Here is a 27,642-nt window from a genome sequence, read left to right as displayed (position 1 = left end):
ATATTTCAAATGACTCTCTTTACCATGTCTGCTTCCCCTTGTTAGGGACCTGTGAGAGCAGCACAGTTGCTTGCACTGTGAGAGGTACTGTAGATGACACTGTCTGCTCCAGTTTAAATGGTGCGTATGAGTGTGATAATGAGTGTGATAATGAGTATGATAATGAGTATGCCACCAGCAGTGTCAAGGGGTGGGAGATCACACTGAGATACGTATGACAGAGGCCTAATGAACACCACCATTCCTGTTCTGAATGTGGAGGTCTCTGCTATCTGGGTAAATATAGAAAGAAGATATGAACTCACATCAAAGGTCTCTCCAGGCGGCTTCCCAGAGAGCCCACCACCTCGCCCAGTGTGCAGAACGCCTGGCCCAGGAAGTCCTGTACACACACAGCAAGCACCACAGGGTTTAGAAGATGCCTATCAACACATCAGCCTTATCTATGAGCCAATAAATCAACATATCTATGAGCCAATAAATCAGCACCTAAAGCCAAATATAAAAAAGTGCATCCAAAATATAACAAAACGAATCATTTATTGCTGCTTGAAAATTGTCCTAACTTTTATTTACAACAATTACAACCATTTTGTAACATCCTATACAACACACTTTCTCCATTGAAAACTTCCTCCATTTCTGATGATAAGCAGACAGTCATTCACTTGAAGACAAGATAAATTTTAAGTCCAGACAAACATAACATTCAAGTAAACAAAAAAAGTAAGTAGGATTAGAAGTCCAGCCATGGATGAACGGTTGGAACAGATAGATGTATTCCCTTTCTTCGTTGACAGTGCAACCTGCTGCTAACACATCACAATGTCTGCATCAATTTATATGCTGGGATTGTACTTATTTTCCAATACATGAACAATAAACTTCTGCATTTCATCACAACATCACTTCTGTGATTATCAGCATTTTAAGATTATGAGACAAAGCAACTCCAAAGTGACTTCATAGACTAAAGGATATACAGTATGAATTCAATATTTGCAGGACAAAATTTGTCATTCGGAGTTTCAAGTTCTGAGATGGCTAAGTAACCTTTTAATGCAATCTCACACACAAGCAAATCACACTCTTGAAGACCTCCAATCAAAGTCATGAACGGTCATCTCTCTTATATGAGGGTACACACACTGACATAACTCAACACAAGCTCTGCAACAAATCCCAGAAATTATTAAACAAATACCACAATAAAGAGTTATGTAATAGTCTCAATATAGAAACTTGAAAGTCATTAAATATTCAACTGAGTCCAAAAATCTTTCCTGATGGGTGATACCACATCTATTTTAAACTCAATTAAATGAATGCTTTGATCTGTGTACACTGAAGTTATTCTAAAAAGAGAAACATTCCTCTGGGTTGGGTCTAAATATAGCAACCTACAAGGCTGTTCTGTACATTTTTGACAAGAGGAGTACAGAAATAGCAACTGGCAAATACAGTGTTCGCAAGGGTCTGGAGTATTTCTTTTACAGTGCCATGGGATCTCAAAATCACTTAGGACATTTCTTTGTGATTTGTTCAGCACAATAAAGAACCCAGTGGATAGGGAATCAGACCAATGCATTGTTCCATGTCTTGGTTCCAATACAATAGCATTCAAGTGGAGCGGATCAAACCCTCTTCCACCCCAACAAGCTTCACTTCCACTGGGTCTGCTCTTGATGCTGTGCCTGAGGGCCAAGGCTCGCCTCCACTTATAAAAAAAAGAAAGAAGAAAAACATGTCCAGCTGCATGCCTATGATGCCTACAACTCCCACAATGCCTGGCGGCAGCACCATCTTAGTTTCACCTGGCTTGTTGGTTGCTGATGAGCTGAAAGAGACAGCTTACCTGCAGCTGTGGGGCTGGAGATCTCTAACTTGAAGTGGAGCATGTTCAGCACCGACAAATCGTAGCAAAATATGTTTTTAATGAAAATGGTGGTACGTTGACCACCCTATTGTGCTACACAAGTGTGACTACAGCAGCTGAGAGGGCCATTCTTTTTGAATGGAGGGAGTTATTTTCGAATGGTGCTGCTGATCCGACAACAAATCCACATACAGTTACTATATTTACTACACTAATGAGCTACTTACATGTTTGGACAGGTTTTCACTCTTGGAGTCAAGGTCATACCTGATAGGGCAAAGAAAAAGTCAGTACATAAGTCACAGCAATTACCACTGAACATCTCCATTTCCATGCAAATATCTGGTATGCACATTGGCAAAGTAATGACAGAGGCAATAACTGTTACAGGTTTTTGCAATTGCTAATTGCACTTAATGAAACAGTTAACACAATCCCACACACTCAAATAGCAGAACACCTCCTCAGGTCTTTTGCAAAATCAAACAAGTCAATTAACTATACAATTATTTATAAAAACTATTTTGTTATCGCATCACAAATACATAGGTCTTATGATCTCATTCTGTTACTCTGTGACTCTGCTACTGTGCTCCAAACAAAACACATTTGACAAAACACATTTTCTTAGGATATGATTAGAGGATCATTTAGAGTGCAATAACATACTGACCAAAACACACAGACCAGACAAGACCTGTACACTGAGGACACTTTTATTTCTCTCGCATTATGGAACACATCTATCCATTTCCAAATGCTGCATATTGCGCTATGAGTCGGAGCAGAACATATTCTAAATAGAATATACTGCAGGGGAAACCTTTCTGGAGACAGAAAAGAAAGAGAAAAAGAAGAAAAAAAGCCTAAGCATCCTTTCATACATTTGGCAGAATGCTTAACCCAATCTTTACAACCAATGTTACTTAAATCTCATCTGATACAGTTTTTGCCAATGGCTCAAGCTTTTTGCAGAACTTGGCTCATGGTGTCGAAACTGTACACATAAGCCACATAAGACACACCTCTTGGAGATAAACAACTCACATATATACATGTATCACAGGGAAACTCTTCCATCCAAAACTAACAATCCTTTTCCAAAAAGTAATTATTTCAACAAAATGATACACACATGCACCATTTTGACTCTTTCAAATCAGCAGCAGTACAATGATGTGCTTTGGACAACACTGTGGCCTTTACTGTACTATTTTCATTGTCATTTTCTCAGACGGTCTTCAGTGAAACTCAAAAATAGAATTTCTGCAGTAATCAGCAAAAGAAAACAGAAAAATAAAATTAGAGGTATGGAGATTGTAAGTTAATGTATTATAAACAAAACAAAAATGGATCCCGCATTCTATTGGGATCTGGCCACAGAACCTCATCTGCATCACTGATGTCCTCTCAGACTAAACTGGAAAAATATTGTCTTGTGTTTCCATATCCACCCTTGAACTAGCCTCACCACAATGTCTCTGTAATGCATCTTCGATTGCTTGCAGTAAAGGCATATGGGCATGTGGTTGGCAGACATACTGTATACTATCTACCACCAGACTGAAAATAATTATTCGATAGGGTTTATAAATGGGGAGTCAAGGGGGAAAATACAAAACTATGAAATTGTACAGGTATACAATTGTACAAGTGCACAATGGCTTACCTGAGGCCTATTTGTAGTGCTAAGGCTCAGACTGATTGGTGTTTTCTGTGTGTATTTAGGTGTGTGTGTGTGTGTGCGTCCATTCTGTTTACATATGACTAGTGCAGTCTCAGTAAGCTAACTTGAATATTCTTGAACTTACATTACTTTCAAATTGTTGACAATTCTGCACTTAATAGGGATACTTTAAATAATATAAGTTTACTTTTGCATGACTTAGGATGTGTCAGGCACTGTCTTTTAGACAGTCTACCATATTGAAGCCACTTGAAATCATTACAACGCACCTTCAACCAAAAAATAGAAAACTGGATTTCAGAGTACTGAAGTTTTCTGACGATGTCCATTGTTGGCTCACAAATAATGTGAATAAGAGTGTTGTAGAACTGCAAACAGAGTTCAAAGCATAAAATGTGTGTAAGGTATAAAGGTTTGGTCTAAGCATTGTTTGTTAGCATGTAAGCAATCGGCTATAGATATACCAGATCGGCCAAATATACCTCTAGCTCTTGCTCTCACTCTTCCTGTACAGGCTTTCCCTCTCATCCTCACTCTTCCTCTCAATGCAACATTACCTTCCATTTCTGCTGAAGACAGTGGCTCACCTGTTACCTTTTACAGTGCTTAACTTAGGACTGATTGTTGAGTTAACAGTTATGCACCTAAGTGTCTTTAAACTTGACAGTCGTGTTTGATCAATTGGTTCATGGGTGTGATATTTTGGGAGGCAGTGCCTTGAAATAGCAAAGGAGGAGGCATTATCTGAAATCTCTCTCTAAGGAAGACAAATGTGTTTAGTGGTTTGAAAATCAATCACTGTGTGGAGCGTTTTGCAAAAAGTGTGAGGCTGACAATGACAGTGTGCGTCGTGCAGATCTGGACTGATGTTTTGCTTTTTGAGTGTACTAACTGTGTAATACTTTTGGTAATGTGCAAACAGAAAAAACGAACTGTATTGAACAAATGGGAAACATCTATTCACAGCTATCAGATATGCTTGCAGCTTGCATAATTATGGATCTCTAATGTTGGTGTTTGTGTGAAACTCCTTTGCACAATTTTTCAAAACGCAATTATTCCTTATCCATTAATGATACCACCTATGTGTTGCTATTTGCGAGCATGGCTCAAAGAGGCCAGAGTAATGATGAAAGTAATGTACCGGCTATTTGATGAAGAATGTAGTACAAAAGCTGACTAGTTTAGATGGGTGCATACTGTAGGCCCTATGTAAGGGATAATGTATTGTCTGCCGGTCATTATCGGGAAAATAAGTCCCGACAGGGCGAACAGGACCCCATAGCGGAGGGGTCTTACTTCATCCTGAAGGGACTTGTTTTCAGATAACGACCAACGGACAATACATTATCCCACTTATTACAAGACTACTTGCCAAAACAAGGAAAAAAACTTCACACAATGGGTTTTTTTGTACCGTTTTGTGGCTTCCGCTGAGAAAACAAATAGTTGGTCACACAAATAAAACTTTCAGGTGTGGCAACGTATTTCTTGCTGATGTCCACTTTCCATTGCAATAGGCGAACCAACTACTCCTGCCCATACTGGCAGTATTTGTGTAACATAGACAGAAGACTGCATATCGCCTCAGTAGAAGCCACATAAATCTGTGGGATTCTGTTCTCAAGAATTCTGCTGATGCATGAGAGCAGAATGCATACTGTACACACTGTACTGATACCAATCCCAGTGAGAGCACAGGACAAGACACACTTCACAATACATGTACAAAAAGAGGTTTTATACATTTTATGAGAAAGTGCTGTCTTAAGTTACAATGCTGTGTTATACAGTGGGGGAAGGCCGGCTGGTTAGTTGGCTAGTCCAACAGTGTCATTCTCACATTCCCCCAAACATACTGGCTATGCCAGAGAGGAGAAAGAGATGACACAACAATGTACCATGGGTAATTTCATTCTAGAAGACTAGAGAGCCATTACATAACATACCAAAGGCACATGTGAGCCTCATGCTTGGTTCCAGTGTGGCTCATTCATTCACAAATGCTTCCGAATGCTTCACTTGAGCACAGCAAACATAGATACAGAGCATATCCGCACAGAAAGGTCTGTGTACACAGATAAACAGACTTTCTGCTGGGTTCCACACCCATAAATGCATTGGCACCATTCCAGCTGTATCTGTCCAAACCATACATCTCAGAGAAAATACAGATCTTTCTCCCTGTCTGTATAATTCACTGCACACACACACACACACACACACACACACACACACACACACACACACACACACACACGCAAACTGAGAGAGCATGGGCGTGAGTGAGTGAGAGAGAGAGAGAGAGAGAGAAAGAGAAGAGAGAGGAAAGAGAAAGAGAAAAAATAAACACTCCCACATGCACTGCAAGGCAAGGAGGCTGAGTGGTGGTGTGTATGAAGGGGGCAGAGGGGAGAGGCAGAATGGCCAAAGGGATGGAAACACTAGAGAAGAGAGAGAAATGTGTGCAGACAGAAAAGAGCCTTGCTATTCCTTCACTCTAAAACAAGGCTATACCAACACTCATGCATGCAGTGTATGCATGTGTGTGTGTGTGTGTGTGTGTGTGTGTGTGTGTGTGTGTGCACGTGCCTGTATGTTCATGTGTATGTATCTCTGTGTGTGTATGTCGGTGCAAGAGAGAGAGAGAGGGGAGAGAGAGAGACTTTAATGGAAGTATGTTTAAGATAAAGGACTATGGAATTAAATAAGTAATGCCTGTGCACGGTATATAGAATATGTACTATACATGAAGTGCAAACACACACACAAAACACACACACATCCATTTTCTGCCTCACTGACCTGTGTAAGCTGTATATGCGCATGAGTGTTTTGTTGTTGATATTTCATCTATTTATAGGCAGCCACAGATTGTAGTTCTGCATTCGTCACATCCATCACCAACCCACTCCCCACCGGAGAGTAGCCAATCATGCACTGGTTAAACAACATGTGACGCCGACTAAGCCAATGGCAGATGAATAATAAAACAGTGTTCAGGAAGGCAGTGACAACTGTATATTTCATTATCACATTCATGCTGCCTCAACTCAGTTTTTCACACAGGCATGCACATAAAGAATAAAATCTACTACTCACAGGTCAAAACGCAGGTTTTGCCTTTCCTCAAAGAAGTAGTCAAGGATAAATTTCCGCACAAAGTCTGGGTTTAGGGTGTTGTCGATCACCTCTGTTCGGCCAAACTAGGGGATAGAACAGTGCATTAGATTTGAACAGTAGTAGATCTAGGGAGATTGTTTGGGGGAAGGTACATAAAAGGTATATAAAATCAGAATTAGATTTGCTTTATACTTTAACTCAGGACTCGCTTAACATTTCATTGCTGTGTCTGATTAGACACCATTTGATGATGTGATTTATACTCACCTCTCGCCATTCTCTATTTCCAATGGTCTGAGTGTACAGAATGCAAACTGGAAGAAGAGAGGGAGAGAGAGAGAGAGAGCTGTGATTTCTTCAAGGGCCCAAATGTTTGTCTAACATGCCCAAGTAAACATCAGCACCGGTAGAGCAAAAACGCAGCTTCAATCAAGCTGTGACAGGCGTTTGAAACAATTCACACCCATCCACTCATTAATGAGCCATCTGCTGAGAGTGTCCGCAGGCCCTCACCACTGAAAACCAAACTAATAACTTCCACCAAGATTCCTCCCAAAATAAAGCACACTATAATGTTGTCCACCATATGGGTAAGAGGAGGAGCCCCTTGTGTGTGAGTGGGGCTAGTGGAGGCTGTGGGGTGGGGTAGGGGGGGTCACATGCCCATAGTGATCACAGCAAATCACACATGTGCTGAAGAAAGCCTACAATATGAGCAGCTCTCACAGGCTGAGATCAGCTGGCATATATACACTGACTGCCTCCGATACTTTCATGTTGGCCAGCTGAGGCAGTGGTTGCATATGATGAACTCTATTTTCACAAAAGCATGTGTCATCACAAAAAACTTATCAAATAAATAGCACATTAGTGAATTCAAGTGAGTATATGGCCATATGCGTGTTTGTGAGAGGAGGGAACATGAAGGTGTGCCCATACTGTACGTAATCACAGATGTTGCTTTGGGTGTCAGAATGTATCACTACTCAGGGTGAAAAGAGAACCACAGAATAATCCGCAGAATGATGGCGATCCAGGCGAGTTTTAATCCCTTTTCTGCATGTCTTAAAAAAGCAGCAGAAGGTGGTGTGAATCATTAACTAAATAAAATAATAAGGTGGCTCAGGACAAAATGTTATGATACAACTTTGGTAAATCATCAGTTAAAATTGTGACATAACATGCTTTACAAAGCCATTCATGCTAAAACATTAGGATCCTACGGCAACCATTTACTAAAACCTGGGGCTAAGATTTGCACACAATCTTTATTATGTTCCAAATTATTTTGAAACATTGTCCATGGATGTATTCATTTCTAAACAAGCAACAAATAGTGTATTTATTTTAATTGAAGACCTTCAATATCTTTGAAACTAATGGGGGAATTAAGCATTAGTCATAACCTTAATGTGATATAATTTATGATATTATCTATAATGTGTCATATATAATGCCTTCATTTTGCAGTGCTCTCTGTATCAGAAAATGTGAAGCTTTCCTGCTGTGGTATGTAGCCTACTGTATGTGGCGCTTGTGTGTTCAAGCAAATGTGACTGATTAAATATCACCCTAAATGTCATCTTCCATCACATGGGGGAATGTAGATTCAATCCAACACCACATGCAGACACTGGGGCACACGAGCGTGAAGGAAGACAGGACCCAACATCTTGTTCCAACTCATTATTGTAGCCCCCTCTTCTCACCCGTAATCATAAACCACTGCAAATTATTTATTTACATCTGCATCACAGATACACAAAGCACACAGGCACACACACAGCCCAAAACAATGCATAGATGTACACGCAGTAACTACTGTAGCAAGAAATACACAACACTGCCCAGCATCAGAGCTGGTTCTAAATTTAGCATCCTACGGCCACTGAAACGTGTGTCTTTTGGCTCTGGAGTCTACTGAGGCGCTCTAATCTTGTGCGACCTGGGCAATAACGTCAGCATGGCTAAGACATGGACTCAGCACAAGTGCCTCCTTGCATAAATGGATGGCAAGCCCTCCACCCTCAGTCTCGTCCTGCTGACGTTTCCTCAAATGTGATGCATGGCCCAGGAGCACCAGGGCTCTCCCCCTCTCTTTCCATCTCTTTCTCTACTCTCTCCCTCTCTCTTTCCATCTCTTTCTCTACTCTCTCCCTCTCTCTTTCCATCTCTTTCTCTACTCTCTCCCCTCTCTTTCCATCTCTTTCTCTACTCTCTCTTTCCATCTCTTTCTCTACTCTCTCCCCCCTCTTTCCATCTCTTTCTCTACTCTCTTCCTCTATCTTTCCATCTCTTTCCATCTCTTTCTCTACTCTCTCCCCCTCTCTTTCCATCTCTTTCTCTACTCTCTCTTTCCATCTCTTTCTCTACTCTCTCCCCCTCTCTTTCCATCTCTTTCTCTACTCTCTCCCCCTCTCTTTCCATCTCTTTCTCTACTCTCTCCCTCTCTCTTTCCATCTCTTTCTCCCCCCTCTTTCCATCTTTCTCTACTCTCTCCCTCTCTCTTTCCATCTCTTTCTCTACTCTCTCCCTCTCTTTCCATCTCTTTCTCTACTCTCTCTCTTTCCATCTCTTTCTCTACTCTCTCCCTCTCTCTTTCCATCTCTTTCTCTACTCTCTCCCTCTCTTTCCATCTCTTTCTCTCCCCTCTCTCTTTCCATCTCTTTCTCTCCCCCCCCTCCTTGATATTCCCCCTGCTCTCTCTTGTCTACATATTGCTGAGGTTTCCTTTTTGAGCTTCAAAGGGACTGTGTTTGAATGCAGCTGGATATGCGGAATAGTCCTATCATTAATCGCGGGGTATAATATGTGCACTGCTGCAATGTGAAGTAGCCAAAGGCAGCAGGCAAGTAGAGCAGCTGGCTCCACACAGCTGCTGGCACACAGAGGTTATAACATCCAGCTTCATGAGACGTAACAGTGGCCACTCTACTGACCTGATGCATGCAGAACTGATAAATACTGGACAATGCATTTCCCTGAGATAATATGCAGCCAAACCCCTGCATTTCAGGAAGAAGTGAATATCTAACATGAAATCAAAACACACCAAAACAAAAAACAACAAAGTTAAAAAGGTCAAAATACGAGACACAAGAGTCCTTTGTTTTGGAACAATATTTAACATTGAATATAATCTAAACCACAAGGCTTTTAAAAGATTCATAAAGAGTTGCATTTTGTGGTGTAATGAAATTGTTCATGCACTTTGAACAACGCAACGCACAATGACTCAGAACTTGGAGACACAACTTCATTCATACCAAAGTTGTCAGAGTCATTGCAACATATGCATCGCAGGGTGCAATAAGCACACACAAACAGACAAACACACACTACCACACACACACACACACACACGTGCTCGCACACACACACACACACACAAATCCACCCACTCACATATGGCAGAAAGCACATACATGCATAACCACACAGACATTCGTTTCACGCACACATACACAAACATCCACCCACTCCAATGTGTCCCAGCAAAAACACAGCTATACTGGAGACTCTGGCATCTTCTGATGGCAGCATAGATTATAATTGGTTTAAGGATCATAAAATATACTCAGAAACCATACCAAACTATTCACATGTCATGATCCTAATAGTGCAATGCTATTTAAATTTGTATAACAGTTGCTCCATCAAATACAAAATAAAACACATGATATTTCAGTATAATCAAATATATGACAATACAGCAAGATATGTTAAAATAAACTGTTGATGTAAAGAAAAGTTTGAATGGGCATTCACCAGTCTATTTGTAATACCATGCATTAAAAATGTCAAGACAATTAGAGGAACTTACTTGGATCAGACTTTGAAAATGTGTCTCTATCCAGAAGATTTCTGTAGAGGGTAATAAGAAAAATGCATCGTCAATAGGATTGTTTTAAGGTTATTAAGGGAAGTATTTTGAAAGCCTAGTTTGTCAATATAATCGTCTCACCATTACAGTAAAGTTGCTACGCATAATATGTCAATTTGAATCTTAATTAATGAAACCCATTACGTTGTACAATGTATTGAGGCAATACCTATAGATAATTACTCATACATTAAATCACCTCTTAGTTTCTGATATATATGCCTTAAATAAATATAAACAAAAAACAAAAGCATACTGTTGCCTTTCACATACAAGTTACATCTCAAACACAGCCCACTTGAATCAGTTCAAAGTATTTTCTTGAGGAAATTCCCCTGAACTGTTTGTTTTAGCTAGCCTTAGTATAGCCTAGTATTCTGGTTATTTAAAATACTGTATTTTTTGTTGATTTTATCCAATTGCATGTAATAGTATATATTTTTAAATATACAATGACAGGAGCACATTTGCAGCAGAACACTAGCCACACAAGTCACATGCACATCAAGTGTGGAGTTTAGAGGGCTCAAAACTTAAGTTCAAGTTAAATAGGATGCAACACCAACTGAGGGGGATGTTCACCATTGCAACATGCTGCTTGACGTCCTGCCAAATCCTACATTAAAACATAAACCTTTCATGACCTGTTCCTTTTTTTCTGTGAAGGGTGTTCACAGACCCGAAATGATGACATGATTTATTCAACAGGCCTCCCAAAAACATCTATTGCATGAAACTGGCAGAAACACAGAGGGTTGAGGCTTTCCTTCTTGTGTGTACTTAAGTAGTCATGCAAAAGCCCCAAACATCTCTCAGCGATTGATTGGGAGTGATGTATCTAGATCAGCTGCCCCGCTGGTGCTCAAGTGAAGTGATATGAAGATGGTGTGATGTTGCTGCGGGCTAGGCTGATTGTGTCACTGCATATGCATAGCCTCTCCACATCCAATAAAACCCATTACAACAAAATGGTAACACTTGTGTCTCAGCGCCAACCAAAAACACTCCACGATTCTCCATCTCACGGAGCGTTTTCTCGCACTGTGCTGTGGGATATCTCATACAGCAAAACGTATGGTGTCAAGGTTAATGTTATGGTGTCAAAACCGGTCGGATAGCACCACTGTGTGTATAATGTCTCAATTCACAGTCACTTGAGGGGACAGCAATGACAGTTCATCTCCCAAAAACAGTAGGGGAAATTTAACAAACAGTTAACAGTGTTAACAGTGTGCACAAGGAGTCATGGATTACAAACTGGCCATCCATGAAATGGACACTCACTGAACCATTGTCAATCGCCCCTCCTCTGTTTCTGTTGTGTGTATTTCAGAGATAAAATACTCAACAGAAAAATCATTGCATGTAATATTATCAGCGCCATCACTAAAATGCATCAATTTCTATGGTTTTCGCAGTGGTAAATCCTTAATAGCTATATATGCAAAGTTATGCACACTTTAATCCAGTCAACCTTATGAGCAGAAAATGTATAAGAAAACACTCCACCCTTGCAATCGGCAAGGCACTTTATGTTTAGAGCAATTCTAGGAAATTGAAGGTAAGCCATGCAGAGAGCAGAATTCCTATGAAAGATTTACAGTGTAGTCTCCACATAACATCAAATCCCCATTTTAAATCCCATCAGTTCCTTACCCATAGGAGGCTTTGCTTCCCACATAACTCGGACATAGTCATAATGCTTCACATGAATGCTTAAACTACATTTCAGAATGTCATTTTATGCTGCAGATAGATTTCTGACTGAGGAGCATGTGAATAATTGTTGCCATAATAATATTAAACATAAAACTTTTAGAGCAGTTGTGATTAAATAAACATGACTTTCAGTAATTTACTGCTAAGTACACTGATGTACAGTAAACAGCATACGTGAATAAATAAATACAGTTATGTCTGACATGACTGGCAGATCTCTTATATCGCAACTGAAAGTAAGCCATCCTTATCCTTGAGGCTTTTGGAGGCAGTTTGAGGCTTTTTTGTTGAAACGTGCACTATTGATAAACAGCATCGGCTGGTTTCCTTGGCTGACTGAAACATGGAAATCAGACTGAAACCTCTGAGCCTTAGAGCTTTGCGTCAGGGGATGGGAACATAATTCTCCCAGCAAGGTAACAGAGAGAATAGCAGAGTACTGCATCAATCACATTTTGTTTTTGCTTTGTCAGTTGCTGAATAAAATACATCTCCCGGTTGAAAACCAATAAGGAAAATAATATTTTGCTATCAGCTGATGCCTTCACCTCACAGTGGCTTTACACAATGCCTCCAGTCTGTACACCTGTACACAGGCCAGCAGGTCAACAGTTCCCACGTGAATGGATTTCTTGTCTTGAAAGCAGTGCTCAAATAACCAATACTGCCAACTACTTTCCCACGGTTAAAGATGGTCACAGGGAAAATGACCTTCAAGTCTAATCAATGAGTCTGATGGAGGACTCAAAATAAACCTTGAGAAGTCGATGGGCTGATCTGTCATCGAGGCACATTTGGCTGTTCATGTGCCGGCCATTCATATGGGTGGCAGGAGGAAATGAGGAAAGTCATGTTTAACTATAGGGCTTGAATGAGTTTTGTACACAAATTAAAAGTACTGTACAAACAAAACACGACAATAAAACGCAAAGAAACGATAAATGCATAATTTAGGAACCAATAATGAGATTATACAACAACCATTTCTATTTGGATTTAAACCTGGGAAAAAAACATAATGATGTCTTGAAATCAAATAAAACTAGGTACACATAATTCTGGAATATTCAGCAGCCTAAATTCCCTCTTTGCATTTTCACTAGCATACTCTTTTGTAAATGGATTTGCTTGTTTGGATGTTCTTGCTATAATGGTGACACTGTGCAGCTGATTTATCAAGTGACCGGGAGGGAGTAAGACTAAAAAGAGACTAAAGACTAAAAAGAAGGCAGACTGAACACTGATACCCCTACCTTGGTGTGCAGTAAGGTACTGAAAGGGAATAAGAAGCTTCTGGCAAATTGCAATACACTCTTCAACAACAACAAACACTGCTTCAGTCAATTATTCAATATAAACGTTTTCAGACGGATAGTGGTCTAAGGCCAAGGGACACATACGTATATTGGTATTTAACATTTACTGAGAAGACCTATGGTGACATGACATCAGTGACATTAGAAAGAAACTCAAAAGATGTATTTTCTACTTCAGCTTTTTTTTTTTTCAAAGTTCATTCAGATGTCTAAACATGAGTGTGTTAGGTCAAACCCATTAGTGAGGAAAGTTTGCTGAAACTGAACAATCTCACAATTTTGCTTCAGGGATGAAATCTGCAGTTTCAAGGGGCTAAAATAGTGCATAATTAATTGCAATATTTCTGCATGGAATGATTTCTTCCAAATGTGGCAGGCAACAATCACTGAAAAAACACAGCAGCCTAATAAAGAGGCCCCAAAACATTTACTAAATGTACGTTTACTTACATTACAAAATTGAATTTAGCATAAGTTTAATGAATTAACATACTGTATGTATGTTAATTCATACAGTAAGCTATAATTCTCACAAACCAAGGCCAAAATCACAAGAGTAAACAGAGGGCATTCATGGCACAGAATGCCTTTTTAACAGGAAACTCCACTCAAAAGCGTGGGCCGTCTGCCTCAGGCCATTTCAGGAGAGAAAATGAGGAGGAGTGAGGTGAGAAGGAGAGAAAGGTGAAGTGGATACAAATGAATTAGCATGTGTACCACAAGGTTTACATACAACACTTATCAGGAGATTGTTGTAAGTTATCAGGGTAGTCTTTCTTTGATAATTACATTTTTTGTTCTTACCTGAACCATCAGTCACCTTCAGTTAAATCTCAGGATTTACTAGGTTAACAAACCATAGGAACTTAGTCTTGCTGCACTTAACATAGCCTACATTTCTGATAGGCATCATACTTTGCTGCTATGCAAGAAATAAGATGACAGTATGATACATTTAATTTAAGATACTGGCTCTAACCCTAAGAGTTTTAACAGCTGTTACCGACATGATGCACCTGAGCGCGTGATGTCCAGGGCTCCAGTGGACCTCAGGCTGCGACTGACTCGAAGCGCGAGTCTTACGCAACGCGGACGAGGAAAAAGCGGGCGAGACCCCGCTATGAGACGCCAACCTCAGGGAAATGCGGTGCCATCCGTGAATCATCCCTAATCCCTTTTCTACTCAATTCATGTCACGGCCAATATAGGAGCGTCTTTGAATTCTAAGTGCCCACAGCCACAGCTCACATGCATCCTACAAGCAGGTTAGTTCGAGTCTGTGCATCGACTTAGTTGAGTCATTTGGGTGAAAATGCTTAAAACTTAGATAACTCAAATGTAACCTTTCTTAATGTATTAATGTATTAATCTATAAGAAAAACAGAATGGTTTTGGGGTGCAGGTTATGACAGAAAACTTCACAATGTGATAATCTGACTCTCATGGAAGCAAATTCCATCATCAACACATAGGCTACATTCATCTGAGATGGTAATTTGGTTATTCTATAGCCTATCACACCATAGCTTACAAAAGCATGATGTTTCACTAGTGATAAACGGACTATTATGGTACCGGTTTCCCCTCCACTGTAGCAATACCGTAATGCACGACAGCCCTTGAAAATTGCATCTGCACGGCTCTGTTTGGCCAGCACACCGAAGACGATAATAACTACAGGGCGCTCTAGCATACTCACCTGCACGAGACTGTGATTTCAACTTTGGTGGCGGGAATGGCAGCTGTCAACGGATCGAACTCCCCTATTGACGCCATATTTACGAAGCTGTTCATGGTCGAGCTACGTCTCATATCCGACATTTTTGCTCAAGTTAAAAAAAAAAAAAAATCTTGTAGATCCGCTGTCTCGATGGTGACCTGGTGAGTGCGAGCGACAGACTCAGAACATAGTGCGCGCGGATGGGAGTCACCCAACTACATTCGCGACGTCACCAGGACTCAGTCAACCTCATCTTAATTAAAAGAGAGATGCCGAGTGGGGAAATGCCAGTGAACAACCCTGAAGACACCTTTATCTGTGCAGTGGAATGTCATGTAAATCTATAATTGAAAGAAGATGTTTTATCCGACATGAAATGTAATCCCTGTTTTTGCAACTTTCTTACTCAAAAGGTTCTCTACCCCTGCCTAAAATGGATTGATTTTCGGTGTTGTTGTTGAACATTATATGAATGTAACAGCTGGAAATAGAGAGACACTACAGTCCCAGTGCGTAAAGTCTGTGTGAAGCTTTGTGAATCCCACTAATATTATACTTCAACAGTCTACTTTTAGCAACTCTTACTTTTGTCATATAATAAAGTAATATAATAAGTAGGCCTATAATAAAATAAAAGACGTAAATTTAGTGTAGGATATTTAGGCTAAAGTCTGACAAGACTCCCTTTAGGCTACTGAGAAGGTAAGCCTGTGTTATCAATAGCCTACAGGTCTGCAAGTTGTGTATCAGAAAATGCCTTTTCCATCATGAATGAGGCAAAGGTTTTAGTCCATCAGGACACTTGTTCAGTTTAGATTAGCAGTGACAGCAATGGCTGGTTGACCCTTGTAGACACAGCCCAGTGAGCTGAGATGCACACCTGCTTCATATCTAGTTAGATTCAGACTGCCGACTGGGCTCCTGTCTATGTTGTGCTGCTGCCATCCATCGTCATCTCAATATGGGGGCATATTGTAGCCTACTATATCACATTAACTTTACTTATTTAAAAATTCCAAAAAGATATGATTATTGAAATGAAAATAAATGACTATTTTTGCTAAATGTATGAGTTATAGTGTGCAACAGCATTTTCATCTTAACTTGATGGCAACTCCATGACATTTTGTCATGAAATATTTATTTACACCAGAGATTCAAAACAATAAAAAAAAAAAGGTTTAGTCTTGTTTCATTTCAGTATATTTGCTTGCATAGACACAGGGAATGGTCTCCGTTAGAACAAAAGGTGAAGTTCATCCAGAAATTATAATTTTACTGTTCGTACACTTGCAGAGCACGGCACAAAATAAAACTCCAAAATGAGCCATGAGAGAAAGCCTGTTCTCTTTTTCATCCAGTGGCCTCTAAGTGTATGGTAACGTTGCACTAACATAGCTCATGATGACCTTAAGGCTCAAATGTATAATTCACTGTCATCATTATGTGTTGCAGGTTATGATGAGCCTTTATGAACACCCAGGCAAGTCCTTTTGGAAAATCTGACTCATAACAGGCATCCATTATTATAGATACATATCATCTGCCATCCTCTAAAAATGAATGCAGAAAAAGGCATATTTTAGCAGAATGAAGGAGTTACACACATGCTCTGCACAATACAAGAAGTCTTGTTGGAGGGCATCCAAATTCTTGGATTGTTGACATATCATTCAAAAAAAGAAACAAGAGTTAAATATCTGAAATATTTTGCATATGAACAAAGTGGAAATGTTACTGCTGCACTACAACAGACAATAATTAATGGGAATATGATATTTAAATAGGTGGCCCACCAAACCACATGCATCACAACCTTACCGCATTAAATGTAAATATGCAAGAGATTTAGATCAAGTCTATTCATTATGACTGATACATTATGCATACTCAAAACTGGCATGAACTGCAACTCTAATTCATACAATTATCACAGAATGATAGGTTGGTAATACTGCCATCCAGTGGTATTTCAGTGTTGCCTCATCAGTGGCATGGTCCATCATGGCTGCAAATCAGAGATGTAAATTCTACTCCTTGGCGTGAATCACATCATTTGGTTCTGTTTAATAACAGATTACTCTTTTGGCTTCCTAATTGTTCACATACATTGCCAAAATCTACAATTTAATGACACAATTTCAATACTTCTTAATATTCTAGAAAATATAATTTTATGTTGAACCTATTAAAATGTCTATTAACATCACAATGCTGTACATTAGATAATAACACAGTAACAACGTAATCTGAATTTCCATCTATTTTAAGCTACACAGGTGAAAGTCAAACAAATCTAATAATCATTCAGGACATAGTGAACATTGTATTTTACACTAGATGTACTGCATAGCAGTTTATGACATGACTGCCGCATGGTGTTGCCACCTGCCATGCAAAGAAAATGTTGTTCTCTCATGTTCTGTAACAGTAATGTCCTATTCCTGCAACTCCTTGTAAAGTGCAAGTCACACTTCTTAAGGCCTCACCATCCCCTATCCCTGTACTTCTTTGTGTTTGTGTGTGTGTCTGTGTTTGTGTGATAGTAGTGCATATGTGTGCACTGCCAGTGTGTCTGTGTGCACAACACGTGTGTATGTGTGCGCGTGCATATGTGTGCCAATGCATGTGTGTGTGTGTGCACATTTGCATACTGTAAGTGTCTGTGAATACCTGTGTGTGTGTGTGTGTGTGTGTGTGTGTGAGTTGCAGCACCCCCTATTGACGGATTTGTACAAAATTGTGTGTGCACATTACCAGATATTGGCACCTGCATGTCTTGAGTTATCATCATGTCTTAAAATATCAGTTGCATCACCCCTTATGGATGGAATTTCATGAAATTTGGCAAGCACTTGAAGAATGTGGTAGTGATGCAGCATGTGAACTTTGAACCTCACATCACTAGGTATTTGCACAAAGTTTGTTTTGGCTACTGAATTTGTCATCTTGTTGAGTGAGCCAAATGAAACTTAAGGATATGTGAGCAAATGTTGCCAAGTGTAAGCATAGCACACCAAATAAAAAAGAGAGATAAAGAAATATGTAAACTGCAGTGCCTCTCATGGCCATTTCACAAAACCTGGCATGCACATGTTTCACCTTCTTGCTATAAGATATTGGCAATTGAAGTGTCAAATTTTTACATGTATTACTTTCACTACATGTAGGTGGCGTTACACCATAAACGAGAGGTTTATTAGTAATTTGGAAATCTGGGTTGCAATGGTTGGAGAGTTATTCCACAAAAACTGCTTTCAGCCTACCCAGGTTTGAGGGGCTCAACGTGGGGGGAAAAGCAAAAGCTTCTATTCCTTATCAGCCTAGTGGGACTACATGCTCACTATGCTACGTTTCCTGTCCCAGGAATCGTTGACCAGAAATAGCTAAAGGTGGGAAAATAGTGGGACAAACTGACAAAACCTAAATGACCACGCTGTGCTAGTGCAAGTGACCATCATAATAAAGTTGCATCAGGAAACATTTAGTGAATCTGCCTTCTTCCTGTTCTACAAATAAATTCATGAGCTATTCTATGCACTCCAGCCCTGTCCCAGACTGCTGGGACAATTAAAGGGCCCCAAAGTGTATTCTATTAAAAGTAGAGGCTTGAGAGAGACTGACATGAATGCATTAGCCTCTACTAGTGCTGATGCCACACACTACATACTAGTGCTGATGCCACACATTACATTTTCATTCTAGGGGCTCACTGGCTCACTGGTTCTTTGGCTGTTCCTGGAGAGCTTTCTGCATCATTATTCACTCTGCAGGAGGTTTTGATCATTCCCTTGATTTATTGCCTCCATGATCTATTCACAAATAACCCAATATACCAATGTTTTCTATTTGAACAAATCATATGAACACCTTGAAACAAGGTGACAGTGTATTTGAGCGATGTCACTGTTATATTTTCAGAATTGTATGCACAAAAACATGAGGAGAGTTAGAGTCCAAACACTGGCTTTGACAGATGTAATTTAATTCAAGTACCAACATTGTTAGATTTCAGCTGTGTTGTCTGCCAACTAAAACAGAAAAATCAGGATTCAGGAACACATAAATACATACATGAAATACAATCTGAACACTAACTAGGATTGCTCTATGCAGGATAGAGAGCAAACCAATTGTGAATAGAGATTATAGTGCTCCTACTGTGCAGTCAATGACAGTAATCTCCCAGACCTGGTTGCCCAATGTCTAAATTCTAGATGAATTCCAATAGACTGAAAATAGTTTAAGACCTATGGTTAGTACAGGCAGAAAAATTCATGAGCAATCAATAAGACATATTTGAGCAGTTTAGGTTCACAGGATCAAAGTTCCAGTACTCATCTGAAAATAAACAAAGCCAGTGACAATGTTAGCTAGTGCACACAACAGTTTACATGAACCAGGTTTATGCGACGGCTGGTCTACATTATTAGGCTTACAGGCACAGGAATGCTCCTCTCTCCTTATAGTCAAACATGTACAGTACAGGATGCCTTGATGTTAGGCTGCCCAACTTGCCTTCTAAAGGGAGCCCTCTAAGGTCACAGGTTAGAGTTAAACTTTAGCAGCAGAAACATCAATTCACATGAGAGAGAGAGAACGTCTGCCAATACGTAATGACAACTTCAAATGACAGTGAGAGTCACAGAGTGAGAGTGAGATGACTTATTAGAAAGACGTGCAGAGAGGAGAACTAGAAGCTAAGTGACACTACACAGAAAAAAGACTTCCAGGTGATTGTGGTAGTGTGCTACTCTACAGCATTATCTTCATCATGGCATGGCTGACAAGAGCTTTGGCAAGCATCTGTAGGTACCAACAACGCAAGATCACAGAGGCACATTTTGAAGGGGATGGTGAATCCAGCCCATTCCCACAAAGCTATTTTTGAATTGCTTGCAAATGGCCTCCATACTGAGATATTCGTGCCTCCCCTGTGTGTCCAGAGGGTGGGACAGCTCAGAACAGCTGCGGGCCTCCAGCTCCCATCTTCAAACAGCCATCCCCATTAGTTCCAGTGGAGTCCCAAGAGGGCTTGACATGATGAGCATCGGCTAAAACACAAACACGGCCATGGAAGTGCTACAGAAATGAGCTACAGAACCAAGTAGCCCCGTGAAGACTACACAGACCCGAGGGCGCACACACGGGAAACCACATCCTAATGAAATGTGCACTGCAGACTCCTTAAGGTGTAAGGAGATCAGAGGACACTATGGGGTCAGCTCCATGGACACAACTAAGAGGAGGTCTGATAGACGCAGGGGAAATATGTCCAGAAGCTGCTGTTGCTGCAGGGGTAAAAAGTGCAAATTGCCGCTGGCCTCTGTCCCTCCACAGTGGCGGAGAGGAGGCTGCATTGGACCTAGCTGGCCCCAGCCTCATCTGTGTTGTCTATGCCATCTGACGGGGCATCCAGAGACCCTCGTGCACGCCAGATTTTTACAGTCCGATCACTGCCAAAACACAAGGCCATGACGTTAATGCTGATTTGTAATGATAATGCTAATAATACTGAAACACAATAATATCAACTGCTCACTGTTCAGCAAAAGCAAAGAGAGGCATGAACATTAAAATGTGGAGAAACATACTGAAGTCTATGTCGTGTGGAATGTGTAGCGCTTGTGTGTGTGCGGTGCTACTCACTCGGAGGCCGTGAAGAGAAGGCTGCTGTTGGTGGAGATGCCGTTGATGGGGCTCTCGTGGCCCTTCAGCTCCCCCAGCGGAGCCAGGCTGTCCGAGTGCCACAGCTTCAACACGCCTCCCCGACAGCCACTCAGCAGCGCCGGAGAGCCGGGCACCACGCCAAGAGCGCACACCCAGTCACGGTGCGCATTGGGCACTTGCTGTAGCCACGTCACAGAACAACAATACATACAGTCAATTCTAACACAGGATAAACATATATACATAGACTTAAACAAAGACCATGTGCACAGCCTTTCTTGAGTCCCAGGTACTGGTGATGTGCAGCAAGAGTATACATTTTGATGGCGAAATATACAGATGCTCCATATCAGTGCTAACTTTGGCAGTCTAATGTAAACAATGCAAATTATGTGGTGGAAAGTCTGTTGAACCAGATTAAATACACACAAGCATGTGTATAGCACACTACTCATTCTGTCTGAAGAAGAGGACATTTGTATAGGAGTGTAATTAGTCATATGTCCATACTATCCTTTTCTCTCACCTGCTGGAGATCCTTCCGGGACAGATCCCACTTCTTAATGCCGTTGTCCCTGGAGCCACTAAAGAGACAGTCCCCTTGCACTACTAAGGACTCAATGCCATCATAGTGAGGTGGCTCAAAGTTGTGTGTGGGGCTTAAACTTCCCTGGGAGCCCTCGGTCACATCAAACATCTGGAGAACAAACATCCAGTGAAATGCAGCTCAAGTGATCAGTTATATCAATCAGTGCAGACAGACCCACACCACACCCACCTTGATGTAATGATCCTTAGATCCTGTGAACACCAGGTCCTGAGCATTACTAGTCTGGTCGATTGTTAGACACATGACTGGACCTAAGTGACCAGTAAGCTTTCCTGTAGACACAAACCTGTGGAACACATTGAGAGATTAAAAGATAGAGAACGAGATCAGAAATAAAAAAGAGAGCCGTATGAACCACAGGTCCGCTGATCACCTCCTCAGATCCCACATGCGCACAGAGTTCCCAGCAGCAGCGTACAGCACAGAGCCCGTGGGGTTGAGGGCGATCTGGTTGATCTGGTTCTCTCCAGCAGGAATGGACACAGCTCGGTTTGTGTTGGCAGCACACACATCACTTGTGCTAGCCTGACCAGAGGACCTGTGAAAGACATAGGCACACGCACACACACAGTTTTTCTGAGGGACAATGGAAAACAAACAACTGCAAAATAATCAAAGTAATCATTGGTTGGGTCTGAGAGGGATGAAAAAAGGATGATATAACCCTGATTTCACTGATGGCCTAAACATAGTATGGTAATTACATTGACATTCAGTTGAGCCTAGACACATTAGAAAAAACAGCAAGTGCATCTGCTTCTGGAATTGTGTACATGTCTATCAGTATCTAGGAATACCGGACAGATAACTGATACATTCAATGCAGCACTGCGAATGCAAACATGCCTGCAATGCAAACATGTCTTTATGAAAAACAAAACAGGAAGCTTTTCACAGAATCCCCTGAAGAGGCTCACTCACGTCAGAGTGCGTATGCACTTCGCAGAGTCCCGGATGTCCCACACTTTGATGTAGGAGGTGGACACAGTGAAGACCATGCTGGAGCTGTAGCGCACCGACACCACGTTGTTGGGGTGGCCACTCAGAGACATGATCTCCTGTCCAGTCACCAGGTTCCACACCTTACACGTCCGATCTGACACACCAAGGGAAGTCGACCACCTCAGTCAGACATTTTGCAAAATCAATGCAATGCTCTGGTTTGAAAATATAAACGTTTTTACTTTGTTTATGTCTTATGTTCCACGTTCCTGTTGATGTCAATGTTGAGAGACGACTATAGGAAGGAGTGTGATGGACAGACATAAAGGCGGAGACTGACCTTTGGAGCCGGTGAATAGAAGGTCATCAGTGGAGTCCACACACAGGACGGCCTTGCTGTGTCCCTCGGCCACGTGCACACACTGCAGTGTGTCCGAGCGGCTACTCCTGGGCACGGGCACCGGGCTGATTATACCTCTGGAGAACACACACGTTACGCAACACAACCAGATGACCATGAGACAGGAACTCGAACAGGAACCCTTTGACCTGTCTTTCAATGTCCTCTGAATCCTTTGAGCTCTACTACAACTTTATTTCTTTAAAAATAACATAAACATAACTGTACACCCACAAATGCATGCATAAATGCTGGTGGACCTTATACATCCATTCTTCCACATGCAGCTACATAAAAGAAAAGAAATGAAAGCATGGATGAGTCGAGCATTCCATCCCCAATCTGAACACATCCAGTCAGCAGTCATGTGACCATACCAGTAACGTTACCATGACAAACAAGAGCAGCCTTACTCATCAGGTAAAGGCACCAGGCTTGAAGGGCCTATGACAACTTAGAAACTCAACATAGATATGCAAAACCTTATCTCAACTGCACACGGAACACATTTACAAACTCAACACACACACACACACACACACACACACACACACTTCTTGAAAGACGCCTCAATCTGATTAATTTGAATTTCCACCACACTGCTCTCAGATGCAGAGTGGATGAACAGAACCATCCTCCAGCAATTTACAAAAAGCACTTCTTGTATGTTTGTAGTAACTTTCACATATATTTGCTAAACCAGAGCCATATCTAGACTTGTCATTGACTGAGCCAATACCATCTAATTGTATTTGCGAACCTGCAAACACTGCACTCTTTTCCTGTGTAGCCTCGGTGTTGTGGGCTGGACTTAAACTGGATGATTTGTGGTGAAATCTTCAGAACAGATTTGACTGTCACTGACCTTTCTAGCTTCAAATTTGAGCTTCATTAACAGTTCAAATGCTTTGACACAGTTGAATAGATTTCCAATATTTTTCACTGATGTCTTATTAGATCAGCAGTCTCACAGAGACATTTCCTCCACCCTCCAAAAACAGATCTCCCCCACATCCTCTAGGGGTTGATTGTGGTTGCCATTTGGGAGAGTTGTATTCAATCTTTGATAATTAGGTCTGAGAAGAACATTGCTTTAATTATGTGCACTATATATAACAGAATTGTTATATTTCATGTGGGACTTAAGGATAAAGGTTCAGTTGAACCCTGCATGATCTTCATTCAAAGAAAGTTCTGTTGTACAAAAGAGTCTATGTAAATGTTGGCTTTGACCCTGTAGCTCTTACATAGCAATATTTGTTCCCTCATCTCAAGAATATGTGACATTCATTCAGGACAGGACTTGTTGGCTGGTTATTTAACATGGCAGAGTTTGTTGATTGATTTAGTAAGACAGCATGCTTCCCCAAAAGGGGCAAATCATGAGGGGACCACTCTGGATTAAGGCCCTGAGTACACTGCCCTTACTGCTGAGTCATCTTAGATATAATATAAATAAGATAGATTTGACATACTTTTAAACGTTATTTACAACTAACAGAGCAGAGCAACTGAATGATCAGTATTAAATAAATTCAGTATGTACAGGGCCTCTGTAAACCTTGCATGACCACTGCTACAGACTTGCAATGCAGAGGTTCTGCCGGCTTGGTGGTCACTGGTGCTTACGGTTTGATCTCCTTGCTTTTTACCCTGTCAGTCAGGGCTTGTCCCTTGTCAAAAGTCTTCCGGCGGGTGAGCGGGGAAGGTTCTGGAATTCGTTTCTCTGGCCCTGATGGTGGTCTCGAGCCAGATCTGACATGTTTTAAGTTCCACAAGTGATGAGACACAGACAAACAGAAAAATAATGCAAATATGAAGGAACATAATGAAAAATAACATAATACAACAGAACATAAAATAACATTCAAAACACACAAAATGGAACCAATAAAACAGAAACACCAAACACACACACACACACACACACACACACACACTGTTACCTGATACTGGGTCGAAGCACACTGTTGAGGTCCTTTGTATAAAATACTTTATTTGCCGCTATACACTGACTACTTTGTGTTACTTTTAGTGAGAAGGTTTCAGGATATGTTAAATGGTAGCAATACAGAGTTTGAAGCAGAACAGCTTGGTCAGGAAAGATAAGCGGTGGTCAATTCTATGCTAAGTGTCTGAGAGAATTAGGCAGATAGCAAGTGTGAGGATGATTAATCACCATTCTGAGAAACAACACACACCAGCCGCCTGAAAAGTACTGTACATGATACAGTAGTGAATAGGGCATAGTGCACCTCTCGGCCTACAACATGCTCATCAGCTGTGAGAGCTCCTTTAGGGGCTTTGTCCTCTGTACTGCTGGAGGGGATCGAGTGGGGAGGGAGGGTTGAGAATTGCATAAATGTCATGCAAATGTCAAACAACAAGCAGCAATGTGGTCATGCAGGAAGCGACGGCATCTGCAGCAGCAGCAGCAGCAGCCCTGACTTACATGCTACCCAGCTTAGAGGAGAAGCCTGAGGCAGGAGCCAGTAAGTCCCTGTCCCTGACAGACGAGCCGGCAGAATCCGCGTCTCCACCACCGTCCAGGGCCTCACCCAGGGGGTGAGAGAAGTCCCCAGTTGGTGTGTCGGGGGTGGTGTCACCGGTGTTGGCATACAGGAGCTCCATCTGTGTGGTGGTTCTCCTGCGAGCCTGAGAGGGGCCAAACACACTTAAGCCCCCTCACTTGCAGTCAAGCACAATATTTCACATCTACATTTATAATGATTATTATCATCATCTTCTCTGTAACATGAAGAGTAAATGCAGAATAGCACCTTGCTCCTGGATTTGCTCTCTCCACAGAGTTTCAGGAGGTCAGAGGTCAGTGTGCTGGGGAGGGAGAGAACATCTGTTATCAAAGATTAAACTTAGGGATGATCCACAAGCTTCATATTTGTTATAGCTGTGATAGGCCTTGTGATTCTCATTGACCACATGTGCATAATATGTTTGGAATACACATGCATACATACATAAATAATGTGGAGAACTTTTGAATTGAACATATATAAACTAAATCCAATCAGAAACTGCAATTGGAATGGATTAATTCAGATTACATGTGCATGATTCCTTGCATTCAAATACAGTGAAATGAAATTGGCATGTCCATGTAACAGTTTTTTTTAGTGTTTTCATTCCCTTTTTATAATTAAAGATGGAAGAAAAGATAGCTATGACCGTTCAATCAGAACAGTTCAGTTCATCATTCAAGCCATGTGCACACTCAACATAATAGCTGCAGCAATATTGCTCCGAGACATTAAGCAAGAAAAAGGGTCAGTCGCCAAATGCTACATGCTTGCACCCTTTGATGTAAGGCTTTTAAAGTGTTTTAACAAGCTTTTTAACTGGTTTCAACTGGTCTGTCTACCAAAGTAGTAAAGAGGAACCCAAGAGAGGCAGAAAATGAGAGGGGTGCTTACTTTCCATCTGCAGCTGGACTCTGTGCTGATTCGTCACTGCTGCTGTCATCTCCATTCTCTGCAGCAGGATCAGTAGAAAAAGAAAAAGTCAATTTTCAACTCTTTTTTCCCCCCCAAACTCATTTGAAGGATGTACTTACAACTGTCCTAAATTTAATCATTTCCTGGAAACAACATCCAGAATCCACCTCCACCCTCTGCTATGTTGGGTGGGTCACAGTCACAGTTATTAGATGATGAGGAAAGCAGATGGGAAGGTCAGCAGGAGGGGCATGCTGGGGAGATGCCAGCTCTGCAGGGCCATGCTAGCGTTTCCCTTGGGTCACTAGGAGCTGTTGCTCTCTACCACACCTACCATCAAAGATGGAAAGAGAGGAGTGGGACTGAAGTCTGACCTCACAGTAAGCAGGGTATGGGGTGGGGCAGGTTTGGCTGAGGTGGGGTGGGGGGATTTAAATAATTTATAGTACACATAAGGAAGAGAAACATTAGTAGACTGGACATAAAGCAGGTCAGCTAAGAAAACCAACCGTCAACTGTGAAAAGCTTCCTGGGTCCTTCTGCTGTAATGACTTGCTAGCATTTTGCTAAATGGGAGGTTGCTGTAGCATGGGGTTGGGTCAGGTGGGCATTTTAATGGAGGTACAGGGGTAGCAGACAGATGGACACCCAACAGCGCAACACCTCATGCACCGGCTCATGTTGTTATAGTCGTAGGTTAGTCTCAGGAGAAAGGGTCCATGCACTCAGAGGACGTCTAAGAGAAATTTGGCATCTGCTACTTACCCAGTGGCATGTTACCTAGCTCTGTTTCAATTCATGTAAAAAGGGGTGGGGGGAACAGAAAAGAGGTAACACACAAATCAAAACACATTCCCCCAAGTCAAACACAAATCAACCCAAATCTCCAAAAGAAAAGAAACAGTGCTGCTGCCACTTTTCAACAGAATGGCCTGACAAAGCTGAATAGATGCTGTTGAAATGTGACAATTCATAAACAAAATCACAGGAGGCTGTCCAAAGAACAGACTGTAATGACTAGAATGTCCTATGCACTGTGATTATTCCATCCACTACCTGCCATACAAACCTGAATCACAGATATTCATAATCCATCCTATTTATCAAGATATTAAAACTGCTTACTGCTAAAACTGAATACGGTAACTTGCCTCATTATGTTATAATATATCAGATCAGCCTTATTTCAGTCCAGCATCTATGCAGGCACAAACACAAAGTAGAGGTGCACAAGACAGCAGGCC

The 27,642-nt window shown here is 41.3% G+C and overlaps 2 protein-coding genes across 5 annotated transcripts in view; both read right to left on the bottom strand.

Moving 5' to 3' along the window:
* The window catches only part of cpne8 (copine VIII), a 35,725-nt gene extending 20,237 nt beyond the window's left edge, over window positions 1-15,488 (bottom strand). For all 4 annotated transcript variants that reach the window (XM_048257869.1, XM_048257870.1, XM_048257871.1 and 1 more), the window contains exons 1-6: window positions 15,304-15,488; window positions 10,510-10,550; window positions 6,954-7,000; window positions 6,666-6,769; window positions 2,104-2,143; window positions 306-382 (exon numbers count right to left, since the gene is read on the bottom strand). In XM_048257869.1, the coding sequence (XP_048113826.1) occupies window positions 306-382; window positions 2,104-2,143; window positions 6,666-6,769; window positions 6,954-7,000; window positions 10,510-10,550; window positions 15,304-15,425 (431 nt within the window). In that variant the 5' untranslated portion in view covers window positions 15,426-15,488. The remainder of the gene's footprint in view (window positions 1-305; window positions 383-2,103; window positions 2,144-6,665; window positions 6,770-6,953; window positions 7,001-10,509; window positions 10,551-15,303) is intronic.
* A 3,804-nt stretch (window positions 15,489-19,292) lies between these two features.
* Window positions 19,293-27,642, bottom strand: part of kif21a (kinesin family member 21A) — a 32,227-nt gene continuing 23,877 nt past the window's right edge. The window contains exons 24-35 of the mRNA XM_048258017.1: window positions 27,164-27,184; window positions 26,378-26,435; window positions 25,727-25,781; window positions 25,399-25,601; window positions 24,576-24,701; window positions 22,887-23,023; window positions 22,526-22,700; window positions 21,978-22,142; window positions 21,773-21,890; window positions 21,521-21,691; window positions 20,974-21,173; window positions 19,293-20,780 (exon numbers count right to left, since the gene is read on the bottom strand). Coding sequence (XP_048113974.1) covers window positions 20,690-20,780; window positions 20,974-21,173; window positions 21,521-21,691; window positions 21,773-21,890; window positions 21,978-22,142; window positions 22,526-22,700; window positions 22,887-23,023; window positions 24,576-24,701; window positions 25,399-25,601; window positions 25,727-25,781; window positions 26,378-26,435; window positions 27,164-27,184 — 1,520 coding nt within the window. The 3' untranslated portion in view covers window positions 19,293-20,689. The remainder of the gene's footprint in view (window positions 20,781-20,973; window positions 21,174-21,520; window positions 21,692-21,772; window positions 21,891-21,977; window positions 22,143-22,525; window positions 22,701-22,886; window positions 23,024-24,575; window positions 24,702-25,398; window positions 25,602-25,726; window positions 25,782-26,377; window positions 26,436-27,163; window positions 27,185-27,642) is intronic.

Source organism: Alosa alosa, chromosome 11 (genome assembly GCF_017589495.1).
Source record: "Alosa alosa isolate M-15738 ecotype Scorff River chromosome 11, AALO_Geno_1.1, whole genome shotgun sequence".
Lineage (NCBI taxonomy): Eukaryota > Metazoa > Chordata > Actinopteri > Clupeiformes > Clupeidae > Alosa > Alosa alosa.
The sequence above is the reverse complement of the archived record's forward strand: the minus strand, read 5'-3'. Positions and strand labels throughout refer to the sequence as shown.